General features: G+C 41.5%; 2 protein-coding genes across 4 annotated transcripts; both read left to right on the top strand.

Moving 5' to 3' along the window:
* Positions 1-190: 190 nt before the first annotated feature.
* Positions 191-11579, top strand: eif4enif1 (eukaryotic translation initiation factor 4E nuclear import factor 1). Of its 2 annotated transcripts, none has more exons than XM_080462535.1 (19): positions 191-644; positions 1291-1431; positions 1514-1587; positions 3637-3764; positions 3990-4264; positions 4776-4974; positions 5098-5258; positions 5938-6076; positions 6494-6601; positions 7385-7656; positions 7748-7822; positions 8245-8425; positions 8782-8870; positions 9065-9201; positions 9482-9563; positions 9697-9820; positions 9903-10223; positions 10319-10483; positions 10651-11579. In XM_080462535.1, exons 2-19 carry the CDS (start codon positions 1336-1338, stop codon positions 10830-10832), a joined length of 2808 nt encoding a protein of 935 aa, XP_080318661.1. In that variant the 5' UTR covers positions 191-644; positions 1291-1335; the 3' UTR covers positions 10833-11579. The 2 variants fall into 2 exon arrangements, with proteins under 2 accessions (XP_080318661.1, XP_080318662.1); XM_080462536.1 differs by having other exon boundaries at positions 10358-10483.
* On the top strand, positions 11510-25262 carry patz1 (POZ/BTB and AT hook containing zinc finger 1). 2 transcript variants are annotated; one of them, XM_080462540.1, is made up of 6 exons: positions 13709-15035; positions 17557-17620; positions 17722-17893; positions 19341-19499; positions 22736-22948; positions 23404-25256. In XM_080462540.1, exons 1-6 carry the CDS (start codon positions 13789-13791, stop codon positions 23880-23882), a joined length of 2334 nt encoding a protein of 777 aa, XP_080318666.1. In that variant the 5' UTR covers positions 13709-13788; the 3' UTR covers positions 23883-25256. The 2 variants fall into 2 exon arrangements, with proteins under 2 accessions (XP_080318665.1, XP_080318666.1); XM_080462539.1 differs by lacking the exons at positions 19341-19499; positions 22736-22948 and having other exon boundaries at positions 11510-15035; positions 23404-25262.
* Positions 25263-26279: the final 1017 nt, after the last annotated feature.

A 26279-nucleotide genomic window follows, 5' to 3' on the forward strand; every position in this document is an offset into this window, starting at 1 on the left:
AATACACATCATAGCTTACAAAAAAAAAAAAATCATTAAATGGTTGGCATACCCGCAAGAAACTGTCCGTATACTTATGTGGGATTTACCTGTCTTAATGTATGTACTTAAACTCATTATTGCCCAAACACACCAGACAAGGGAGAATTTTCTATAGGCGCGTTGGGCACGGTCTAATCTTCCCCAGGACCTTCTTAAAGCGGCGATCAGAGGAAAATTGCTGCTACGACTTAGAAAACAGAGAAAGAGGAGGCGATTATTTACAGTTTCCGAGCGATTCAATTTGTAATTGGGACCCGTGTTTTTGTATCAAGTTACTCCACGACATTGCGCATTTAGTGAAACCACAACAACAGGCTACCGGTATAGGATTTGGTGCTCGCTGGGTGGGCATTATCCCCATTCCCCGGCTAGTTAGTGAGTTGGCTAGCTGAAGGGGCTAGGCTAGCTAGCTGGCTAACTATCGTGAAGTACCACTGCTCGGCCTTTAGCGACCCGGATTCCACACAGTGTTCAATCTGAGTAAGTTGCCCATTAGTATTTTTTTCTTGTAAATATACAAGCCAAGCTTTGTTTATTTTTTTTCTAATACCACGGTCAGTGAGCACCGCTACCTGTGTGTGTGGGACGGCATCTCAATCCAGGTAACCTATTATCAATCTTGTTTTCTTTTTGTTTTTTAATTTCTCTTTTTGAGTAACGTTTGTTTCAAGTAGGATTGGCTATTTGTGTAAATGTAAAAATTCTCAGCGGCTTCGTTTCCTGTTTAGCGGTTGATGCTAATTTGCCAATTAACAGCACCTGTTTGTAGTCCGCGGTGACTGACCTGCCACCTCACTGTCTGCGCTTAGTTAATTGGCTCTTATCATTGGCTGAATGAGCCTCATGGTTCGTAACGTCTACGTTGACCAGGAGTCATTGTTTTAGTAATTTCCTTCGTCTATACCCGTTTTTTTAAGGAACGCTGTAAATAATGCTTAGTTATCGGTTTTATTTCAACGCCTGAAGTAACACGTACGTATTTTTCTCTTCTGTAAGCGTTCATACTATTCCTTCCTTGTACAAAAACCCGTGAAATACAACCTCGTTTCCATAAACATCCGGCCTTAAGTGATATCTTGTCTCAGGAAAAGCACAAAATTGTCAGGAGCATGTATAGGGCCATCATTTTGAATTTCCTACTCTGAATAAACATTAGTTTAATCTCTCGCCCAGCAAGACTATCGCTTGGTTCAGAATGACCTGTTCTTTGATTTAACAACTTTGATTCTCTGCGTCTGGCAATCACAGATTCGCTGTTGGCCTACGAGCAGTTTGTTCCGTCTTAACTCAGTCATGGAGAAAGATGCTTATGAAGAACAGAAGAATGAAGATGTTGCTGTGGATGAATCCAAACAGCCAGCAGCTGCAGCCCCTCACAGATATACCAAGGTGACCAGAAAGCCCTGCTGTAGGATTATTTAGTAGCTTTCTATTTTTCGATCTGTTTATATAATTGTTTTCAATTTTACAGGAGGAACTGCTGGAAATAAAGGAATTACCTATATCCAATGAAAGACCCGAATGTCTCTCTGAAAAATATGACAGGTAAGGCCTTTTCTCTGGGTATAAAATATGCCATATTACTATAGATGATAGATAGGGTTTCCATTAAAAAAGTGGTGGTTCAATTATTTTCCATTTTAAATCAGTTAGTTGGATGAATATACCGTTTTCCATCAATCCCATCAGACCAAATTACTCGTATTGTGAAAACTACCTGGCAATAAATCTGGAGTTAAGTCTTCTGTCCTTGTGGAACAACGTTCATATTGTAACCGAAGACTAATCTTTACAACATGGTTTGCATTCATATGATTGGCCCATACTTTAGTAGTATTTGAAAATACAGTAAAACCTCTGTTGGGATGCCCTAAAATGCAAGGGCAAGTGTCCCCTGAAGACGGGTGTCCTTGCGTCGGAGGGACAGATCACGAGGACAATTGTAGGACCAGTTTAGATTGAACAAACCAAACACCAAATATGTTATGGTTGTTTAAAAGTACATAACTGAACCAATACAAGATATATATATATATATATATATATATAAGATGTGTACAAGATAATTATTAAATCAGATTTAATTGACTTCAGGGACCACATACAGTCCAGTTTCATCCTGAGTGGGCCATACTGGTAAAATATTGCTATAATAACCTTTAAATTTACACTTAAGTTTTTCTTTGTTGCGGTCACAGTGTATGTAATGAAATTGTCTATATTTTTGGAAGATCAAACAGTTAGTACTGAAAATTATTACAATCTCAACATAAAGTTAATATTAATGAAACATTCTGGTGCGAAATACAATGAAATGTCCCAAAAAAAGAACTTGTAGAAATCCTTTTATAAGCACCTTCCTTGGTCGGTTTGTGGGACCAGATTGGAGCCTCTTGCGGTCGGCTTTGGCCAACGGGCCATATGTTCTCTGCTGTTAAGGGAAAGGGAAACTTTTGTTTGCACAGGGTACGCGTGACCTCAAAATCGCCATCCACCCTATCCCTTAGGGTTCGCGCAGACCCTCTGCGGTCGACCGCGCGATGTGTGCGCGCAGACTGTGCATGCACCAGAGCCTACTGGGTGCTTGTGTGAGGAGATCCTCCTTCTCCCTGTCTGAACAATTTCAATTTAAAGGCAAATAAAGAGCCAGACAGCTCAGAACTATTGAAGTGAATCATAAACTACTTGAGGAAAGGTTGAGAACGCCGGGCAGCAGAAGTGGAGATATTTTTGGGATCGTTACATTATGGAACGCGCATGAAGTGAACCAGGAGTGTAGTGTGGATGCAATCTTCGCTCAGCTTGAAATTTGCCAGGAAAGCCTGTCCATTGTCCGCGTCAGGCAGGTTGTCCACTCATTAAGGTGTGTTAACAGTTTAACAGTTTAATATGTGTCCAGGCACATTGATGTGTCCGCCCAGTACAGGGTTCCCGCTTTTACCGGGTCCGCTTGTCAGAGGTTCTACTGTATCTTAGAGATCAGAGTAATCATGTAAGATTCTGTTCCTTGTGCAGCTGAAATTGTGAAATTTAGTGCTTCTGTTTCATAACAATAGGGTTGTGAAATGAAGCTGATACAAATGTGTGCTGTTGATTAATTTATTGGAAATCCTTGTCGGGAGCCAGATTGTCCACAAGTTGTACACTTGGGTCAAATCTGCATTTGATTGGCTTAACCAGGAATTTGCTACATTATGTGGTACATTTAAAACATTTGCCCTTCAAACTAGTTAACAATTGGTTGGATGTTGCTAAATCTTCCAAGTACATAATGCCATTAAAAAATGTGGTAGATCACTCAAATTATTGCTGTTTGAATGTGTCCAATTTTCATGTGGTTTTGTTGAGGCTCGCTTTTTGTTGACATATTATCTAAAGTGTCAAAGTTGTCCTTGGGTAGCTTTCTGCAGTTTTTTTTTGTTTTTTTTATTTCAAGATGGCAAATGTGCTGCAAAAATAAAGTCTGACATTGATGTAGAAACTTGCTTGTAAAGCATGTTGGAGTGATGTGCCTTTATGTCGTAAAATGTTTCTAACACCTTATTGTTGTCTATTAATTAGTAAAACTTTAATTGTGTAATTGAATTAATACAGTGATGGCGTCTGGGATCCTGAGAAATGGCATGCCTCACTGTATCCGACTTCAGAGCGAAGCTCTCCTGTGGACGGTTTTAAGAAGGACTATGGGGAGGATAGAGTTCCTCTAAAGCGAAGACTCCCAGGTAAATCTAGAAATTGAAGCGCATAAAAAGCAACATGTGTCCTGTAGGATGTCCTGTAAAGTTGAAAACCATTTGATTTGTTCTACCAGTCACTTCCAACGGTACCTCCACTATTTTACTTAAAGATAAAAGAAGAAATCCTCTTGGCATATGCCAATTATTGTCTCATCGTAGCGTGGGTGAGTTCAACATCTGAAACAGTCATATTTTCTGCAACTCTTCTAGATCCCCGTGAACGGTTGAAGGAGGATGATCTGGATGTTGTACTGAGCCCTCAACGACGTAGCTTTGGAGGTGGATGTCAAGGCAATGCTGTACCTGCACCCCACACTCGTCGCCCAGTCAGCCCCCTGGAAAATAAGGAAAATGAGACTATTCGTCTTGGAGGGGCACGCAGAATCGGCAGTGGTCGCATAATCGCTGCCCGTGCATTTGAGAGAGAAGCCCGTGCAGAGAAAGAGAGGGATCGTGAGAGAGATTTTAAGGATAAAAGATTCAGGGTTAGTTTTGTTTTTCCTTTTCTTTTTAATTTCTTTCTCCATAGCACATTCCTGTTTAATATCAGGACATTTTAACAATGGTCCTGTGACTGACTGTTAATTACAATATAAAACGAAGGGGGAAAAAAACCACTGTGGAGTTTCAAAAAAAGAAAATTTTTCATTTTAAGATTTCAAAGACTCTTTAGACCAGGGAAATTCAATTCTGGGCCACGAGGGCCGATGTCCTGCATGTTTTAGCTCTCGCCAAGTGTCAGCATACCTCAATCTAATGACTTTATCATCAAACTTGTAACACATTCGGGCACAGAATTGAACACCTCTGGTTTTGACAATTGTCTTCAAGCGTCAGCAAAATGAGGCATTGCCTGCCTTTAAATGTGCCAAAAGAAGGTAGTCTCCAGAGATGTTCTCCTTAACTGTCTTCATTTTAAAGTTTTACCGGCAGGAAACAGGCTTTATTTGACTTTACTATGGTGTTGACATTTTTATTTATTTTTTTGTCATTCAGAGAGATTTTGGTGACAAACGTGTCTTCAGTGAAAGAAGAAGGAATGACTCCTATGCAGAGGAAGAGCCAGAGTGGTTCTCTGCGGGTCCCACCAGCCAGTCTGAGACCATTGAGCTCATTGGATTTGATGACAAAATCCTGGAGGATGACAGACGAAAATCCAGGCGATCCAGGAAGCGTACAGAGTCCTTAAAAGAAGGCATGTCATAGCCTCCTCTTGATACATTTTATAATTATGTTGCAGTACACTTTCGGCTCTTGTTTTGGAGAGCTATTTTAGTGTGATTAATTGTTTGTCTGTCACATGTCTCCTGTGCTGCAGTGGAATGCAATGGTGGACAGGCCGGGGAGCAAGAAGTGGGTTTGCGATCTTCAGCTGATCAAGAAGTCCCCCACCCTGATGTTTTGCCAGAGCAGTCAACTGGAGACTTTGACTTTAATGAGTTCTTTAATCTTGAGAAGACCATGCCAGGACTGGCCTCTGTGAGTACTGGGGGCACTGTGGCTTTGTTTGAGTGAAGGTGTGAATGTCAGGTGTCATTACTGGTTGGGGATGTCTTTATTTTAATGAAATATTAACATTGATTCAAGCTTCACAGAGGTTTTCAAACGTCCTCTAAATCAAAAGGCGCTCTTTAAAAGTTATGTCGGTCTTAATGGTTTGAAATATTCAAGAAAAAATTGAATGTTCAGCTTAGTTCTAACTTTTTGTAGAATCAGATTAGCAATTGATATTTCTGCCAGCTGCCTTGGCTTGAAGTCACAGGTCTTTGCTTGGGAGCACTGTCATGGCTTGGTACTTTTTTTTTTCTTCCCCTCCAATGGACTACTGCATGGGATGAGGGAGAGACTGAAATCCTCAACTATTCAAATGCATGCCCATCCTTATAGTTTGAGCATCATCGATACCACTTCAGCTGCAGGATTGGTCAAATCGATTTTTTTTATTTTTATCTTTTAGCCCGGTCAAAGGAAGTGTTCTATTGGACAATAACTAGTTGGTATTTGGCCACATGTTATCTTTTACCTTAATCTTGTTGTACATTTAGTGGTAAATTGATGGAAAACGGTCTGAAAGTGTTTCCTTCTGGTATTGTCACCTTTGGTTTGCATTTTGCTTTGTGGGTTTCTCTCGATCTGACAAGCCTCTTCTGTATTGCAGATGATAGAGGATGTTTTGGGGGAGGGGCCTGTATCGGCCAGCCGCTTCAGCCAGTGGTTTTCAAGTAATTTGAGTCCATCAGGCAGTCGGTCTAGTAGTTTGAGGTCTACACCTCATGAGGAGTTGGACAAACTAGCAGGTAAGTGATTAGAGTCTCTCAGCAGAGGCTAATCTAACACAGCAGATGTAATTCAGTCGATCTACATTTTTGGCATGGTGTGAACAGTAGTTTATTGGTGTGAGTCAGTCACATTTGTCAATCTGTGGATTTTTCAACTTGTGTACTCAAAAGATCAAAAACAACTCTGCCTGACTAATAAACTTTGGATCAGTGCGTTCCTCTTGGTTGGTCTCTGCCTGCTGCTCCGAGTAACTCAGTATTATGCGACTGCTCTTCTATGTTCTTAATCTGCCCATACTGCCACAACTAAATTCTTACCTTTTTGAATATTTGTGTTGGATGCCTTAAACCTTCAACTGTTTAAAGGACTTGAGCCATGCTGCACATCCCCCAGCCAAGGTCCTGCCTCATTCTTCACACCTATTCAATCATCAGAATGCAAGGAGAAGGTGGATATCCTGGAGCTGCTCCATAAGGCCAAAGTAGACCTGAAGCCCCTTCTCTCAACTCTGTCAGTCAACAAGGCTCGGCTAAGGGAAAGCAGTAAGTACTACTTCATTAAATTGAAGAGAAACAATTAACTCTGCTATTGTTCAGTGTTACTTTTTTGTATTTCAGAGAAAATAAGATTTTTCTTCTGTATAGTTTTCATTTTATCTTCAAGAAAATGTATTGACGAGTGTGCGCCAAGTAATTGTCCTGTACTTGCTGCTTAACTAACACCTGCCAGTGTTTTAAGTAGGCGAGGCAAATTTATTAAGACACGGGGCAATTCAGTGCTTTACAAAGAAATAAAAAATTTGTTAAAGCATTATAAAGAAATGCAAGGATGCAATCAATTAAGAATTTTAATCTCAAGCAATTAGGCAATCAAATGCTTTAAAACCTCATACACCCAAATCCTTTCCGTTCAGTTGACTTTACATTGCGTTTTTTGTATTCGGCATCCCACTTCACCTGCAAATAGTATGTCCTCGTCAGAGAATCCTACACGTCATGCTGCTCTGGTACCTTCGCAAACGACCGCACTCTACGCATCCAACATAGAAATGATGAATTTCTTCATGAGTGAATGAAGCACTTCGCTGCATCACTTTAAAAATGAATCTGATTAATTTCAAGGAATAATTTAACTCGATCGCTGTTCCAAATGTGTGAGAAAAGGTTTAGAAACGGCTCAAATTTACTTTTTGTATCCCATCACCCACATATACAGTATTACCCTCTCTCGTCTGAGAAACTAGTAATTTGCTTTATACTAGTCCAATTTGCATATTGGCTGAATATTGATCAAGCTATATATACTTTTTTTTTTTTCTTTTCCAGCTCACTCTGGGGTGGCGCTCTCACTGGAGGAAGTGGAGGGAGAAATGAAGGCAATGAAGCTTGGTTCTGAACCACAGGTACGAAAGGTGCCTCCTCCACAGAGAGGAAATAGCACACCCTTCATGGCCGAGCACTTGGAAGAGGCTCTGACTGGAGGGTCGAGTGTCCGTCCACGCTCACGAGACACTGACATGTCGGCCTTTAATAAGCTGGTCAGCAGCATGAAGGCAAGTGGAACTCTGCCAGCTCACCCCAAAACCAGCACAAACAATGTAAGTATTTCTGGCAAAATGCTTTTCAAGATGCATTATAGTTAATTCAGAGTAGCAATCCCTCAATTTTTTTTCTCTTATCACAACACAGCAAACTTCTGACCCAGCTGTGGTAACACTCTCTGATGGCCAGGTACCTGCTCAGCAGCAGAAAAACATATTCCAGGTTTGTATGTTTCTGAAATAGACTGATGGTTGTGCAGTAAACTTTAGAGGCCTTCTGCAGCAGATTTTGAGATGTTTTTGTCACAAGATGTGCAGCATTGGCTTTAATTTTTTTTAATAAATGGTTCCAAAATCTTAACATATTTTAATTAATTGACTTGGGTGTGTCTATGCATGTACCTATGTGGGAGAGTTGGCCTTCTTGAGCTTTTGGAATTGAGAACTCAGGATACATATGAGAGCTGAGACTGATGTAAAGACTGACTTTTTGTTAAAAGAACTCACTGTCCAAAATGTCAATTTCCATTGAACATAATGAGATGGAGGAAGAAAATGTAACTAAATCTGATGTTTCTTCTGTTTTGGTCAAGTCTTGATAAACTGCACAGGCAATTGTTGAACTAATTTTATTTCCTATTGTAGGAGCTGTTGGGAGGTCGCAGTAGCCCTCCTACGCAGCTCGGTAGCCTACTGGGCAGCTCTGATGCCCCTGCCACCTCTGTCCCGCTACACAGTCTTCTACACAAGGCGCCTTCACCTCCACTCTTTCCCCAGAGGGCACCGTCACCGGACTACTTCAGTAGGCTGCTGCAACACTCTGCAGGTACATCCGTAATGCAGTTTTTCCAATTCTGTTACATTTGATTCCTCCACGATTTTGCAAGAAACTGTTTTTGTTTGTTGCTTCGAATTCTAAATGCTTTCAACTTATCAACGTATTTATGTGGAATTAACTCAACCCGATACGCTGGTGCCATTATTACTTGCGATATGCACAAGACTTGGAATATTTCTGTACTTTGCTTTGCAACATGAATAAATGCTCAATAGGTTAAATGCCCCAGTTATCGCATTTTAAAATTCAACCTAGTGGAATTGGATTGGGTGCCAAGTAAGAATGTATTCTTCCTGAAATGTTTATTAAAAAATCATGAAAGAGCTCTGTTCTGCACCTCCCAGGTTTTTCTGTGGGTCCTCAGTCTATGCTGCCAGAGCAGTTTGCTGATGTGCACAGGTCTATAAGTCCTGGATCTGCAGCACACCAACAGGTAACACGTTTGTGTATCAGAAATTGTATCTAAATGTGACCCAAATGAGTCAAATTACAGTCAATGCCTCGGTTGTCTTGCAGTTATTTTATTTATTTATTTTTGAAGTTGAAATATTGTTTGGGCTTACTGTGCTTTTTCCAATGTACTTTTTTAATGTTTGGGTCATCCGACCTGTGTATTTGTTGTTGTAGATGAGAGCATTATCCATGCCCATCAGTCAGGCAGAACTGGAAGCTCTGGCATTTCAGCAGGACCTTGCTCTGCACGCCCACCACTCATTTCAGTCGGGCTACAGCAAGCAACAACAGGACAAGTCTTTTCGTAACAGGTTTGTCTCTAGTGTTAACATTTAAATGTTGTAATGGCTCTCAAAAACGGTTTCTGAATCTGGTTCAGCTTAGTTGGTTATTTTCTTCTACAAACCCAGAAATATCAAGACTGTTGTATTGGTGATATATTTCTCACCAGATCACTTTCTCTTATAAATCCACTTTAACTGGAATAACCACAAATGTAGATTACGTTCTATCTAAAACATATGACATGGGTTAACAAAACTCTGGTTTAGCATAATGATTGCTCATATTGTGATGTGCTTTATTTCATAGGCAACAGCGAGTGGTTCACTCCCCGGGACCAGGTCCACAGCCTGCTGGACGAAGCTCTCCAGGCAATGCAGTCACAAGCATGGTGTGTGGCTTGAAACTGTTTGTCTGGGATTTAAAAAAAAAAAAACTTTTTTTTTCTCAACTTGTCTCAAAATGGCTTATTTGTCATTTATGCATCCCTTTGCATTGCTAGTAAATCTTTTACTTTTTTGTAGCTGTCGCCGTCATTCACGCCCACAGCTGTGATCCGCAAAATGTATGCAACTAAAGAAAAGAGCAGGGATGAGCCATCGGGTCGTTCAGAGAATAAGGAGGAGTCGGCAGGACATTCTCAAGATGGTATTTTCAATTAGCTGCGACTTTTAAGTTTTATACTTGTTAAAGCTCTGAAACCTTGACATGTGCGTCTTTACATTTACAGAAAGGAGCTCCCCAAATCTGTATATGGACTTGATGGATGGGAATGTCAGCCAGCAGGGAGGGCTAAAGACCGGCTTGCAGACTGTGCCAAGCAAGGACCAAGAGCGTCTCAGGCCTGGTTCCACTGGGCAGCACACACACACTATGGTACCTCCAGGGCCGTCTTCGTCTTTCCCTCGTCCCATCTACCCAGTGCCAATGATGTCCCATGTCCCTATGGTGCGTCCTCCCCCTCCCCCCCAGCTTCACCCCAGTGTGGTTCAACGAATGCTGGCGCAGGGTATCCAGCCCCAGCAGCTGGGGCCTGCTCTTGTCCAAGCAGGTTAGTGTAATTTCAACTTTGATGCACTTGAATTCAGTGAACGAAATTGGAATATTTCATCATGACTGATGGTCATCTTTAATTGTACTCACAAGGTATATTTCCATCACATGTTGACATTGCACAACTTCAAGGCTTGCCTCCTGCCCTCCTTGGACAACCGCTGTACCCTGTAACAGGGCATCCACTTCTACCTCCCAGATCAAATACTCAGATGCAGTTGGCAGTAATGCAGCAGCAGCTTCAGCAACAAAGGCAAAGTGAGTGGAAAACCGTGACCAGTAGAACTACCCAAGTCTGTCCATATTGTGTAACAATTGGCTTTGAAAAATTGTACCAAGAGCCTTGTAAACTTGTGTTGAAAACCAATTATCATGATGTCGATACAAATGTTAGGGTTGTCATTAACCAGTTTCTTACTTTGCAGTGCATCCCAATGTCCAAGGCACTCAGAGTCAAGGTCCCCACCGGACAAATGGCTCCCAGCGACACAGAGGCAGTCCCCCTCTTGGTCTCGCCAAGTGGTTTGGATCAGATGTGCTTGAGCAGCCACTTCCTTCCATGCCAGCCAAGGTCATAAGTGTAGACGAATTGGAGTTCCGGCCATAAGGAAAAAGCAGTGCTGGAAAGTTCTTTTTTTGGTTTTGTTTTTGTTTTTTTTACCCATCTCCTCATTACCAAGAAAATGTGAACTTTTAATTTGATCGTTCCCAGAACAGGACATCTAGCCATGCTTTGTCTTCAACCTTGAAGTCACTGCTTTTGATGAGGCAAGCGATGGAGATTTGTTTGGCCAGCTGAGTGATTTTTTTTTTTTTTTTCTTTTTTGTATTGGACTGCACAGTAAATGTATAGGCTCGATTGTACAGAACATGGGAAAGAATCTTCTCTGTATATAGCTATGGTGTTTTGTGTTTTTTTCTTTTTTTTTTTCCTTGGCAAGGGAAAGGTGAAACAATCGTGTAGTTCGGCTGGAAAAACGGCAAGAGACAAAGTCACTGAGTGCTGGGAGCATTCCTTTTGTCATGTCCAACTTAATTTTCCCCGACAACTCTAGGGAAGGGCCACTGCTACTGAGAAATGTTGGGTTGATGAGGAGCATTGGTGCACCCTGCACATTTCATTCATGAAATGGCTAGTGGCCCTTTTCTGTTGACATGAAGCATTTCAAGACGCCTCCAGGGGGATGCAGCAACCTGGCTGTGCCTTTTTGTTTTTCTTTTGACTGTATCCTTACCAATCCTACTTGTCACTAAGAGGGCAGCACTGCTCACATTTAAGGGTGGTTGGGATTCAGTTTGTGTGCTATTAAGTTATAAAAAGCACAAATAGAATTAATAAATAAAAATCTTGAGTAAAACACTTCTGTTTGCTGGTTTTAATTTCCAAGTATTGACTGTAATACCATTGGTTAGTTTACTCTTCCAAATTACTGAACGCATCCTAAATTTCACTTTAAAAAAGACCACAGTTCTATATTTAATTTTAATCCTACAATGCTTGGTAAAGTATTACTGCACCTGTCAATAGCAAAGGTCATACTTGATGGCATTTTATTGGTCTGAATTGTACTTTGGGTTTTTGTTGCAAATTTGTATTTGAAATTGCGGCAAAATGCCTTCAAGCTTTTCAGCATAACGCCCAGAACTAGTGTTACATCTGAACATCAATACATTTCCATAAGTAAAATCAACTGAAATGCCTAAACCTGTGAGGACCAAGTATGTACAATTTTATAGTACTGTACATTCTCCGACTCTTCACACTGGGATAAGATTTGGGTGTAATCTGAATTTTTATGAGATGAAAGTCACCCAACTATCCAAATATAGCCAGTATGATTGGTATGAATTCCTAATGACGACCGAAATAACGAATGAGAAATGTCACACAAAATGTCTTGGAAATGTGAAGCTAAAACAAAATCACATGGTTTATTTTTATTTTTTTTAAACTAAAGGCAATTCAGACTAAATACACTTAATTAAAATTCATGGAAATATGATCTGAGTAAAGTTATAACCGTGTAATTTACCAAAATGACAGGAATCAACTTAAATATTGACATTTCAGATGATTGGTATGAAATGTTCATGACACTATTCACCACCACTAGCTCACGGATATGGAGAGAGTTTGGTTAAAGTTCATCACACCTCAATTTAGGAGCAGATGACAGTCATGCTGGAGGCTCTGTGGTAACGATGAGGGCAAACTTGCTCATTTTCTGATGCTGTTGTAAATTAAAATCTTTTGAAAGATTGTTAACAATCTTAACATATCGACCAATGATATACCAAATAACTGGTGCACAGGTCCATTGAGCTGTCCAGAAAGAAGACGGGTCACTGGTAAAATAGGATATATCTAGGAACTGGTACAAAGTGAAAACACCAAACGAGCAATGGTTTGCGATCATCCAGGATATTCATTCAATGGAAAGGTTGAGTTTCCAAATAAAACTCAAAGGTTAGTTTATTTGATAAGAACTTCAGGAAATTGGATCACCTTCAGAGAAAATGAATATTTTGGCTAAAGGACAGACAAAATCACAAGTTGAAGATACCCCCCTGTGTTTTAGTTTATAACTGACTTTGTCAACAGAAATGAAAATAAACGAACATAACGCTAATGTTACAATGTGAAAAAACAATTCAACCAAACTAAAGTACTTTGAATTGAGATTGTTGCTTTTATTGACATTACTAATACGTAGTTGTAAACAAGACCAATAAATACACTATACCAGAATTAAAAAAATAATCAGATAAACTACAAAAAAATCTCACATTAAATGTCAATGTGAATAAAAGACAAATAATGAAGATGGGGCAAAAAATGTCAAAAGCTGAAAGGATTGATAGGACATTTGATTTGATGCAACGAAAACGGCAGCTTTGGAAATGCTGCAAGCTTGTGGGAGATACACACTTGGGAAGACACCGTGTCTTTACGTCTCGGGTTAAAAAAAATAATGTTTTTGACTGTACATCTTTGTTAAAATGAAACAAGTGGGGGCGGTTGTATCGGCCTGTGCCCAGGTGCCTCTGTTTCCACACTCCGCCCATGCTCAGAGAGGCTAAGGGGTTTTTTCGGGTCTGTGGTTGGGGGAGGGGTTTCTATACACACACACACACACACACACACACGCATACACCAGGCAGGAAGAGACCTGCGTGCTAACGTTCAGCCACTGAGACACGAAAAGCCCCCCGCGGTGCTGCCGGGGCTCGACTCTCTGAAGCAACCGCGGCTCCAGCCACCGAATCGCGTCAAAAATGCAGATTTCTGGTCAAAGCACGCAGGTCCAAAACAAGAGCGACCCCCACCCCTGAAGAAAGCCGGGTCAGAGTTCACAGGAAGCTGGGGGGCTGCCATTTTTCCCCGCTGCTGCTGCTGCTGCTACTGCTAACGTTTTAACGTTAGATGCTAAAACGACGGGAGGGGCGGCCGATTTTTAGGCTTTTGGAGCTAGCTGCTTTCAGTAAGTCGACGCCGTGAGCGCGCAGTCCGTCATTTCTCCCACCGTCGCCGCGAACAACCATTGTTATTGGATGAATTCGGTATGGAGAAAGTAGCGGAGCCGTCTTGGACTTCTTCGTACACCTACCAGGTGAGCAAGCACAGTGCGGAGATGCTACACAACCTCAACGTTCAGAGGAAAGATGGAGGCAGGTTCTGCGATGTGATCCTGCGCGTCGGCGAGGAGAGCTTCCCTGCCCACAAAGCGGTGCTGGCCGCCTGCAGCGAGTATTTCGAGTCGGTCTTCGACCGTCAGGCGGAGGGCGACGGCGACGCCAAGGAGCTGGAGATGCACACGATCAGCCCGAAAGTTTTTAAAGACATCCTGGACTTCGCCTACACCTCCAGGATCGTGGTGCGACTCGAGTGCTTCCCGGAGTTGATGACAGCTGCCAAGTTTCTGCTGATGCGCTCGGTGATCGAGATCTGCCAGGAGGTCATCAAACAGTCCAACGTCCAAATCCTCGTCCCGACGTCTCGCGGGGGAGACGCCAGCCTGTTTCAGGCCGCGGGGGCTCCGGAGGTGGGCTTCCCGGTGGCTCACCAGGCTGCGGTGAACGGGACGGGGATTCTGGTGAACGGCCAGAGCTTTGCTAACAATACACAGATGGAGGTGGACGCGGGGGGGAACCCCGCCGCCGGGGCGCTGGGGGACGGTGGCCAGTCCTCCGTGCCCATGTTGGAGCCCGTCGAGGGGATGCCCGGCTCCCCGTCGGCGGACATAACGGGGAATGCGTTTAATCACGACGTGGGCTCCCCGGAGTCAAAGAGGAGCAGAGGGAGACCGAAGAAAGCCGGAGCACCCGCGGAGGCTGTACAGTTGACTCACAGCATCCTGAAAGACAGCGGACTGTTTCCGTGCGGGACCTGCGGGAAAGCCTTCACGGAGGCTTCCCGCTTGAAGAACCACGAGGCGCAGCACGGAGCCTCCAGCGGAGGCGTCCACACCGCCGCCGACAGCCTGTCATCCCCGAGCGGCATCTCCCTGCTGCCGCAGGCCGGGCTGATGGAGAACGGCGTGCAGCTCCACGGGGGACTGACGCTGGACAACGGCCGCAAGCGGGAGAGGACCAGGCGGCACGTCGGCTGTGACATTTGCGGGAAAGTTTTCCGCGACGTCTACCACCTGAACCGACACAAGCTCTCCCACTCCGGAGAGAAGCCGTACGCCTGCCCGGTGTGCGGGCTCCGGTTCAAACGGAAGGACAGGATGTCGTATCATGTGCGGTCCCACGACGGCTCGGTGGGAAAACCGTATGTGTGCCAAAGCTGTGGTAAAGGTTTCTCAAGGTGAGCTGAAGTGGCAGTGGGCATTTTTTTTTACAGTAGTGAAAAACAATTCACACTGTCTGTATCTCCCCTAAAACAACTGACAGGGACCGGAGTCTAAATGCCATTATTCAGAAAACAACTTAAAAAAAAAAAAAGTCAAGACACATATTACACTCTAATGATGAAATGACACAGTGTTTAATCTAAATCTAACTACATAAAGAAGAGACGTGCTGTCATGAAATCACAAAGGGGGGGTGTAATTTTGTCACAGTTCAACAGCAGACATTCCCTTTACAATATCAGTTTTTGTATTCAAAATAGCTTTGACCATCTGAGGAGTTTCGCATGCTTGTAGCCATTATGATGTGCTTTAATCCACAGAATCCTATTAACAAGCCCTGTGGTTCTTTGTTTCTAACTCACTGCCTCCACCTACTGCTGTGGAGGGTAAACAAGCTCATTGTAGCAACAACAGCAGAACATTTTACACAGTGCATTTAGCAACACTTGATAGATTCACAATGAGAGTCCTATTCAGGAGTTTAAGGTCAGGCAAGAAATTGTGTTTAGAATCAGTAGCTTAGCCAACTTTATTACTTTTTTGTCTGTAAAGCTTGCATTGGTTGACAATTTTACGGAAATCAAGTTGTTCACTTGCTCAATTGGGTCTCTGGATCCCATTGGCTGCAGTGGTTTTGGTTACCAAAACATCTGTTGCATCTCTTCAAATGTCTTAAAGGGCCCTTGGGTTGTATTCTCAGACAACTCTCACTTTGTTTTTGTGACACTTGTAAGTTTGCACACAGACATAACATTTCCCATCAAATATCTGTGGCTTTTCATTTTGTAGGAGGTTGTATTAATAATGATAACATTAGCTCTAATTGTTGATGTAGGGGTGTTATATTTCACAATTTACTTCAATTTCTTTGAGTAGAACAAATGTTGGTCAAGTGTTTATTCCATCCATCTTCAATGCTGCTTAATCCTGAGCAGGATTGCGGAGGTTGGAGCCAATCCCAGCTAACTATGGGCAATGGCAGGGTACAACTTGGACAGGTCACCAGTCCATCACAGGGGGAGCACACAGAGTGACAGACAACCACACACACTCAAGGGGAATTTAGGGTCACAATTTAACCTGACATGCATGTTTTGGGACTGTAGGAGGAAATCGGAGTTCTCAGAGAAAACTCAAGCGTACACCAGTAGAACACGCAAACACAGAAAGGTCCGACTGGTATTACTACCTTGACCTCGCTATGAAGCAACCGCTAACCACTGCGCCGCTGTGCACTCAAGTATTTATTCACCTTTAGTGCTTAAGGGTGATTTTAAGATAGAAATAATTCCCATGATGTTTTCTGATCGCAGCAAGTTTAGTTGCCTCTAAGGGGGGGAAATGGTTTTAGTTAGATTTTAGTGTTTTTGATTGATTGCATTTACAATTTTGGCCTGTAAGTCTTTTTTTTTTTTTAATGAACATAATGTATCAATGTAAATGCTTGATACATTTGATTTTAAGAATGGTTATATGCAGTGTGATTGTGAGGTTTCAAGTGTGAGGTGCATAGTCCAATTTGATTAAGTGAATAAACACTGGCAGTTACCAGATGATATCCACCACAATTCATCCTAATTTAGGTCTAACAGCTTGTGCTGAAGCTAAATTCAAAGATTTGTTTTCCTTACTATTGACATCTCATTTTTACATGTCCCCCAACTATATCACAAGCATACAGACAGAAATATCAGGACATATACAGTGAACATTGATCAAAACCCAGTGAATTTAATCTTTGACATTTAGTAATTTAATCTATGTAAACATTATTCTTCTATGCTCCAAATTGGATATATAGACTACAAGACACACCTTCATAATAGTCATAATCAGGCAGGTTAGTTGGGCCCCATGATTTCCACTATGCTGAAAAAGAATGACAAAATCACACACAAAAAATCATAATGGTGCGAGATTCTAATCCTATGAAGTATTTCACGTTTGGTGATTGTTCAGATAGTGTTGAATATCTCGCAGTTGGTATAGCTGGAGCCCGTTTCACATAAAGCAATCAGCAATACCCAAGTCTGGACAAACAAGTGTAAGCATGATCCCTATTAACCATGTGAATTCATCTCCCGGATGCATTACAAAAAGAATCAAAACAAAAAGCCTTTGAGAAACCAACATTGGCTAAAAAGTTTAGAAACACCCTGCTGAATCAGATTTTTTTTTAATTTATTTTTTTAAGTGTCATGTCATAGTTGCTAGTGTCTAGTCGATGTTTTAAATGACAAAACTGGTTAAAAAGTAAAAGCCACAAGAGAACAAATAACAGTAATTTAAAAAAAATATTTCATAGGACAAGCTCAAAAAATATAATGTCAGAACAGTTGCGAGTCTTAAAGTAGTTTTAGTAGCGGTAAACAGATATGAACGGAGTCTCATGAGGACTAAAGTTGGAAAGATGCGTATTCACATATAAGCTCACCAATGCACGCAAACCTTACATTTTCACATTTTTGGTTCCAGGCCAGACCACCTGAATGGACATATCAAACAAGTACACACGACAGAGAGACCCCACAAGTGCCAGGTAACACTCACGCACCAAATTACACTTATTATACCTTTTACAACAAGCATCTAATGAGGGATTGTAACGATAACACAAGTGTGCTCATTTCTACGTTTCAGATTTGTAATGCCTCTTTTGCTACGAGAGATCGCCTCCGGTCACACTTGGCATGCCACGAGGACAAAATCCCCTGTAAAGTTTGTGGCAAGTTCCTGCGAGCTGCTTACATGACTGACCACCTCAAGAAACACAGTGAAGGAACTCATAACTACTGCGGCATTTGCAACAAAGGTAATTCTCCTTTTTTCTTTTTCTTTTCTTTGTTTCAATGTTGGCCATGTGGCTTAGGAACAAATTCCTATCAAACAGCGTTGCCTCATAGCAGGTGTCATCAACCTTTTTGAATCTCAAGAGCAACTCTTCAAGCGTAACCTATAATAAAGAATTACACCAGTTTCCATTTTTTTGGAATAATTCTTTTTTTCAATGATTTCGTTTGCAATGACCATTATTTTAAGGTGACTGTCTAAGGTTCCTGTGGACTGCCCGGTGCCCGCGGCCATCGCTTTGGCCATCTCCACTATCAAGGAAGGCTGGTGTTTGGAGGGTGCTAAAGCTGGGGAAATTAAGGGGGTATAAACTGGATTTATTGGAGTTTTTGCACTTTGCCTTGTCTGTTTTGTTCTCTCATAAATAATCAAGGTTTCTCTGTACATACTCCACAAGAACACAGGAATGTGACTTTTTGTCAAAGTTCAGGTTTTGGAGCTTTCACTTTTCACAGCCTTTTTCTTATGAGGTTTTCTACCATCGTTATGTGATTGTTCAGCAATTTGAAGTGGCTGAAGTGGTAAAGGATTTCCTTAGAGTTTAGCGCATGAGTTCCTTAGCAACTATAAAATGTCCTGACCATAACTAACTTGGCTTTTTTCTTGCCACCATGAGGAAGTGAGAACTTTTCTCTGTTCTTGCAGACTGTGTATTTTCCACGAGGGTCGAGGTATGTGATTGGGATAAAGTCACACTTCATATTATTGCCAATTGGCAACCGATTTGTGCAACAGCCAAAGTTGATACTGCGTCAACTCCTTGAAAGTTGCAGATGAAATCCCCTTTTTTTGTCTCGTTATTCAGGCTTTCTGGTGGTTTGCGCTCATAAATGCCACTCTTTTAAAGTCTCCTCTGAGCAGGTGTCTTTCTGTTGATTTCATATATGCACGAATGACAAAGCGTAATTGTCAGAAATACAAATCCAGGACTACATTGTGCAAGAAGACTACGTTCAGAGCCAATTCAGGTACTTGTGTGACTCAGCAAGGCTCTGATTGAGCTTCACAAAGGAGTGAAAGAGAACTCTATACATGGAAATGTAATATAAAACTGGTGAAGCACTGTAAATGGAAAAGAATCAAAACAAAAAACGGCAGTTAAAGCATTCGTTCTTGTAATGAGATACTAAACAAGTAGCAATAAAGGTATTTTGGTAGCTGCAGATGATACTGTGATTATTTTAAAAAGAATGTTCCTTTAAATGAGGAGCTAAATGTAGACAATGATGCCTATTACATAAGATGGATGCTCTTTTATAGTTTTCTAAAATAAAATTAAAAAAGGAGTATGGAGATTTTCCCGGCCAAACTGTCTCGGATCAAGATCCTCGTGTCAAGACACCCATCTCACAGGCAAAGGCTTTGAGTGTGTCAAGCAACTGCCTTGTTCTTTGTTCTTCTGGTCCCAGGTTTCTCCACTGCGTCCTACCTTAAGGTGCATATAAAGACACATCATGGCTCTCCACTGCCCCCCACTGCCACAATGCACACCTTCCCTGAGCCAAGGGGGGAACTGCAGATGCACAACGGCACTCCTTACCACATGGGACGCCAGTGCGCAGTGGAAGGCAAGCAGCCGCCCGCCCCATCCCAAGCGTTCATGTTTCTGGCTTTCATTTGCTCTGCTGCTTTCTTTGGAGAAACATGCTGCTGCATCTCTGTGTTTGTTGAAACACAAGCATACATCCGTCCCTGCTTATAAGCTGCTCGAAACTTTACTGTTGTCACCTCATTTGCCAGATGCCGCACACCTTTGCAAGAAATTTTTATCTTTTCCTCTTATTGAATCAAGTGTTTTTATGTAGGACTCTAAAGCAAGTTGCTCAAAATTCAGTAGGTGACCAAGTTTACTCAGTAGTGCCACGTAAAGCGCTGGGTAGTGATGGAATGGTCACTGTGCTCACGACTTGTAAAAATGGCTGCAAGAATGGGCCATATTTCAGATCACATCGTCTGTTAATCAAAATAACTTGACTGGGAATCAAAATCCACTTTGCAATATTCTAATTGGTTATGTTGTTTGTGCCATGACACTTCAAAACATTAAAAATATATATTTTCTGTCAAATAATTCCATTACGTTGCCAATCACAGTATTGTGTAATTTCATTGACACATTTTAGCCGTCACAGAGCTTCACCCAAAACAATAATCACATGGAATAAATACAGCTTGTTATTCATAAGTTAGGTACAAATGAGTCACGTGTTTTGAGTTCCTCTCATCAAACGCACTGGTTGAAGGTGTATGATGTATGTTGTTTGTGGGCTGCCTGCCAATGTAAGAATTTGGAGATTTGAGTCACCTCTGCTTGGGTGTGTATGTTTGTGTGTGTCCAGCATGGCCATGGCCGTATGGTTAACAGTGTCTGTACCTGCTTGGCTAGTTCATGAGCGGTTGTTCAGCTATGCACAGTGTTGCATGAATCGTCCTAATATATGCTCCATTTGCCCTGGATTCATTGAAACCCTCATAGTTGTGCCATTTCGGTCGGAAAAAATGGCCGCATAGAGACCGTGGACTGAGAGCCACACCTGGTAAAACTGATTGGGGAGAGATCAATCATTGAGGTAGTGTGTATCGCAATGGATTACATCCAGTCGTGATTAAGCAATCTGGATTATTAACCTAGTTCTTTCAAGTATCTGTCTGTATAAAAGTCAGTTTGGATAGTAGATCATATTAATCCCTCCTGAAAACTCTTATTGTAATTATCATGCAACAAAGCAGTAAAACGTTTACAAACGATTACAATTTTGCATTAAACATGTTAGTCCAAGTAACTTAAGTTGTTGCGCATGATGTGATTTAAAAAAAAAAAAAAAAAAAAAAAAGCATCATAGTTCCTTTATTCTGCAAAAAAGTGGGGGGAAATATATAAATAGCAGTTGTGTTTAGATGAGATAGTAGTTTCATGTTGTTTTTGGGTTTGAGAACAGTAATAAACCAGAAATGGAACTTGCAGAAATGCAGCCATTTCTTTAACCTGCAGTTTCCTTATTTTTCGTCAGTGATTCACGATATAGTAGATGTTTTAGCATTTGAAAAAACTTTTTAACTGGCACTCTTTGTACTTTCCTGAGTCCTAGAAAATTTTAAATAAAAATGTCAGCCATTATGACAAATTATTTCTCCAAAACAAACAAACAGAAAAAGGGGGTTAGAAGAAAAAATGTTTCTAGAAAATAAAGAGAAATTTGGTTATTTCGTCAGCTTGCAGGGTTGTGGCAAAGCCAATTTGAGTTGGTACAGCCTAAATTTTTATCTGGAGTGCCCCATCTCCATTTATCAGTTAGTTACTTTCATCTGGTGTTGTACACTGGACCTGAATGGTTTCAACTCTAGAATTCTCTTCTGTTGTAGTCTGTCACCAAATTCCCAGACTCCTGGGCGTGAGGGCAACAGATTGAACCTGTGGATTTGTTGTGAGAAACTAACTGTTGAGGCCAGGCCCGTGCAGAACTCAAAACCAATGCAAAAGGTGGACAGAAAAATGAACAAAAATCTTTTGTGATAGGACTATTTCCTAACCTCCATTATGTGGTAATTATAATCAAAGTTTATCAAATCCATGATCAGAAAAACGGAGTGATTTTGTTCTGGAAACGGCCATGCAGAGATATGTGTAGTGTCACTATATTCACTGCAATTGTTACTGTGGTATTCATTTAGTGTTAGGACAATAGGGAGATAAACAGGTTGAGGTGTGAACATTACAATGTGCGGTTCACAAGGATATTTTATCATTTTACAACGATAATGCGCAGGTGTAACAAATAATGTTAATGTGAATGTTGCATCTTGCCTGGTATCGCAAGTGTTTAATGCAGCATTCAGCTGGATTATGAGCTCAGGGACGGCATCTTTCATAAGTTGCATTTAAAGGCCTATGATGTCAGTGTAATGCACTACAAGGCTGCTGGAATGTAGCAGCTCTTTCACAAGAAGTCCACAAATGTGTCCTTCATTTCCAATCCAACAAAATATTTAACAGGCATCTTCCCAATGGTCGAGTTATGTCGCAGGATTCACATAGAGCTTTGACACCTATCACTGCACATTTCTTTTTTTTTTTTTTGGTTGGTTGGTTTTATTTCCCCCCTAATAATCCAAACTAGCATTAAGCTTAGCTTTGAAGCTGCTGCATTGACTAAAAATCATGATTTAAGCCAAACAGGACTTTTGGTTTCTCCTGTAAGGCCCCAACGTTCTTATCCTCAATGTGTTTTATGTCAAATGTGCACTCTTACTCGAGAATGACCTCGTGTGCAACAATCGAGTTTTCATCGTCACTGTATGATTGCGAACAGAGAAAAATGTCAACACTGATGTTGCTATTTTTCCAAACTCGTACAACATTAACATGCAGTAGAGTAGTGTTTCTAGATACACTGGTGTTTAAAAAAAAAATCAAACCATTCACTTTGAGAGAGCTCTGTACTGGAATGGCACGTAGGTTTTATTATTCAATATAAGGAAAGTAGCTTGCTGGCTTGAGGGTGGTGTTTTGCACAACTATTTTGATTTTAGTAGTATTTTTGGTGGCTTTTGGTCCTTTTTTAAAAGGTCACTCACAGAAAAAAAAAAAAAAAAAAAGCTTGACTCATTCATCACTTACAGCTTTAGTGAGTGGGCATGGGCATGGACTCATTCATACTCCTCTACCTGTCCAGTTTACTGTCTTCACAAACGGTTGATCAAATCCTGGTAATGAAACGACGATAATTCTCTCCACATGGTTTCCGCCGGCCTGCTATGTGTGTTCCTCCCCCCCTTCCTTTCTCCCTGGCTGGGCGATGTGTAGACCTGTGTGCCAGTCGCCAGCTGCTTCTCACCTCGTCTGAGGCAGAGGGTCGCTTTCATGGGCTCTCTGGACACCCAGTTCTTCCCCAGCCTGGCCATTCGACCCTCTGCTTGCAGCCTGAGCTGCTCATGGGGAAGCCAGGTGGGACTCCATATTTCTGGGAGTGTCGCTCTAGCGGGGTGCCTGGCTTCCCCGCCTATGGGCCTGTCACAGGTCAGTACAGTCCAGCAGGAGGGTGGGCAGGGGCATGGTGCTACAGCATGGCCTATTTGTGTGGACGGGCACAGCAGGATTCTCATTGGACACTGGGCAAATGGACTGAGCTATATGATTGTATGGTTAAATGCTATAGCCACATTTTTTTTGTTTTTTTTGTTTTTGAAGGCATCATCTCTTGTTAAAGCTTAACTATTTATATTTTTGTATTAATTTTCATAATGTGTGTTTTGTTTGTGCTTGATCTCTTCACATTTTAACTACAGAAGCTTATATTTAAAATTTCCAGGTGCCTCCCAGTTACTGGATGAATGTTGTTTGTTACAAAAGTCAATATTATCATTTGTATTTCTTCTAATTTTTCTTTTCCTCCTCCTCCTCCTCCCCCCCATGTTTGCTCCCTTCTGTTTCTGTCCCTGTCGTCTCTTCGGTGCATGCTGCGTTCACCCCAGACGGGCAAGAAAATGCTGAAAAATGTCCTCACCTGGAATCGGAGGAGTCTGACCCTTCATTCGGGGACTTGTCCAACAGCGAGGAGCTTAAATCTCCCCACAAATCCGAGGAACCAGAGCTGGAGATGCCCTCTTTAGCCTGCAACGGCGCCTCTGTGGGCAGTATGGCTTCCCCGGAGGCATCCAAAGCCAAGACGGACCCTGAGAAGAAGTTTACCTGCGGGATCTGTGGTCAGGCCTTCCGCACTAAGTCCTACCTCAACAAGCACCAGCACAGAGTTCACAAGGCCCAGAAGGTCCAGGGGGTTTCAGGGTCTGGCCTAAATGAACTGGCCCCTTCCCTGACCTCTCCCTTCTCTCCGCAACAAAACATGTCACTACTGGAGTCATTTGGCTTTCAGATAGTCCAGTCTGCTTTCGCCTCATCACTGGTGGACGCTGAGGCGGGACAAAGTGGACTCGACTTTGGGGGGAAATGACATTTTTGCTCACGCGTGTTTGCAACACCTCTCGTTTTTAGGACAAGCCGGGTCACCCACAGAAGATGCTCTTTATTTGGGAATAACGTTGCCTCAAGACTACTTCTGTTTGTCGCGTCGCTTACTCTGTATCCAATATTTTTGTCTAAAGCTGCCATATAATTCCTACATTTTCTACTTTTTCAAATATGAAAAAGACGTGTTTGCCGTTTTGATTTTCTATTTTAAGAATCGACATGAAGGTCTTGTTTGCTTTTAAGTGGCGTGGATCTATTGAAGTTATGTTTCCTTCAGCCGTTTCTTTGACCTGTGTGTTTTTGAGCTTTCTGCACCACAGAGATGCTTCTTGACAATAGGCAAATTACTTATGCCATCCTTCAGATGGGTAACTGTCTTTTTGCCCACTTTAACTGCTTTTGTGTGATTGGTACCTCAATCTTTGACCATTACGAGTATCTGCAGTGCTTCGTATTATTCGCTCCTGTAAAGGTTGTACAGAGATGTCTTTACCTCAAAACAACAAGAGGGCTACATTCTATACTGATGTTGGCTTCATTTTTCATGGGTTCTTTTGAAGACAAGAGACTTTAATTGGAGAAAAGGTTTGATTGCAGGTTTTTTCTTGAGTCGGTTATTAACGGAGAAACTTTCCTAGCGGTCTCACAGCACATTTCATGGCATTTATGTGGAACTTGTCAGTTTATCTGGCCACCTTACCACATGCGTTGTCCGGAACCTTTTGAAAAAACTGTTTGCAGACTTTGCAGCTGGGAAGCACTTTTAAAAATGAGAATAAGTCTGTCATTTTTATGTTTATTTGTAATATAGCTTGTTGATGTGTGTGATTAAGGAGAGGAAAGCCATGATGATACCATAACCAATGCGGTGTACAGGATTACATTTTAAACGTACAGTTTTCTGTTCCTGATGTCTCAATGAATTTGGATGTAAAAATCTGTCTTGAAACGTGCTTTGAGCTTGTTAGGACTGAGCTTTCTTCCCCCCCTGCTACAATCACAATGTTCCTGATTCATGTTTGTTTGGTGTTAAATCAGTTGTTTATATGAAATGAGGACCAAGGTCAGGTATATTTTCAGTATATATTTTGAAAATCCAGATTATATTTTATTAACTTATTCATGCCCTCATTTCTGTCTCCTTTTTTTTGTTTTTGTTTGCTATAAAACAAAAATCATCTGATTGGCTCACATTTGATTCTTGTTCCTTCTAAATTATGTGAAATGGAGATGTGTGTGTTTATAGATGTGTTTTGTGACGACCAGAGGGGCAGAAGAAGTGTTCCCACCACGAACCACCGTCCTCCAGGCTCTCAGAATGTGAGTCAGTCTTTGCAGGATCAAACAAATGAAGCTTTTTTTTAAAAAGAAGAAGAAAAAAAATCACTCGAATGCTTTGCTGGACTGACTCTTCCCATCTCTTATGATGTAATATGTGCCATGTTTGAATGAGATGCATCCTCTTAATTCTGCAAACATGTTGATTCCAAGATAACGGAAACAGAACTCACCACCTCCTCTACGTTGACACACAAAATAATCTTTCTATTTTTCTTTTAATTTATTTTCTATGACGCTATGTTCGGGAGAGAAAAAAATATGACGGCTGTGTTCAATTTCACACTTAAGAAGCCTTTTCATTTTCAAATGTATGCATGCGTCCTCGTACAAACATGTCACATCTTTGAAAATCCAACAGGACACTGAATAATAAGCCGGGAAGCTAATGTCATTTAACCAGAGTTGGACGTTTTAGACTGCGGAGAACTATAGCTTTCATCATCGATGAATCTGTATTTGTTGTGTTTTAGTTTTGTTTCTTCAGGTATGAGAGTGATTCCATCCCTATTTTTATTTCCAGTGAAAACTTAGACAGTGTATCAGCGTTTCTGTTCAGTAGAATAAATGTCAACCACGGTGGGTTTTTACTCTACATTGTGATTAGTCGTTGCAGCTCTCTTGACATCTCTGGTTAAAGTATTGATATATCCTAGACACATTTGACAAGCCCTCTGCTAATTGCATGTGCTGTTCGGGGGGGAAATGAGTACAATCACGGGCAGTTTGGAAACGTCCAAAAAGAATCTATGAGAAGAGATCTGGATCTCGGTGTATAAGATGTGGTGTTACCTGAACCTCTCGCACATTGACACAAGTCTCATCAGTTACTGTTTTTTTTTGTTTTTGTTTTTTAATTCGATAAAGAATTAAGTTTCATGATGCAAATCAGGCTCAGTCGTGTGCGTGTGCGTGTGCGTGTGTGTGTTTCTATGTGTCTTGCTTTCTCTTTAATTATAATTTGTGAGTAATTTAGTCTATTCAAATTCAGTACATTCCTCTATTATTTATGGTTGTATTGTGATTGTAACAAGTGTATATA

Source organism: Lipophrys pholis, assembly GCF_963383615.2.
Source record: "Lipophrys pholis genome assembly, chromosome: 4".
NCBI lineage: Eukaryota > Metazoa > Chordata > Actinopteri > Blenniiformes > Blenniidae > Lipophrys > Lipophrys pholis.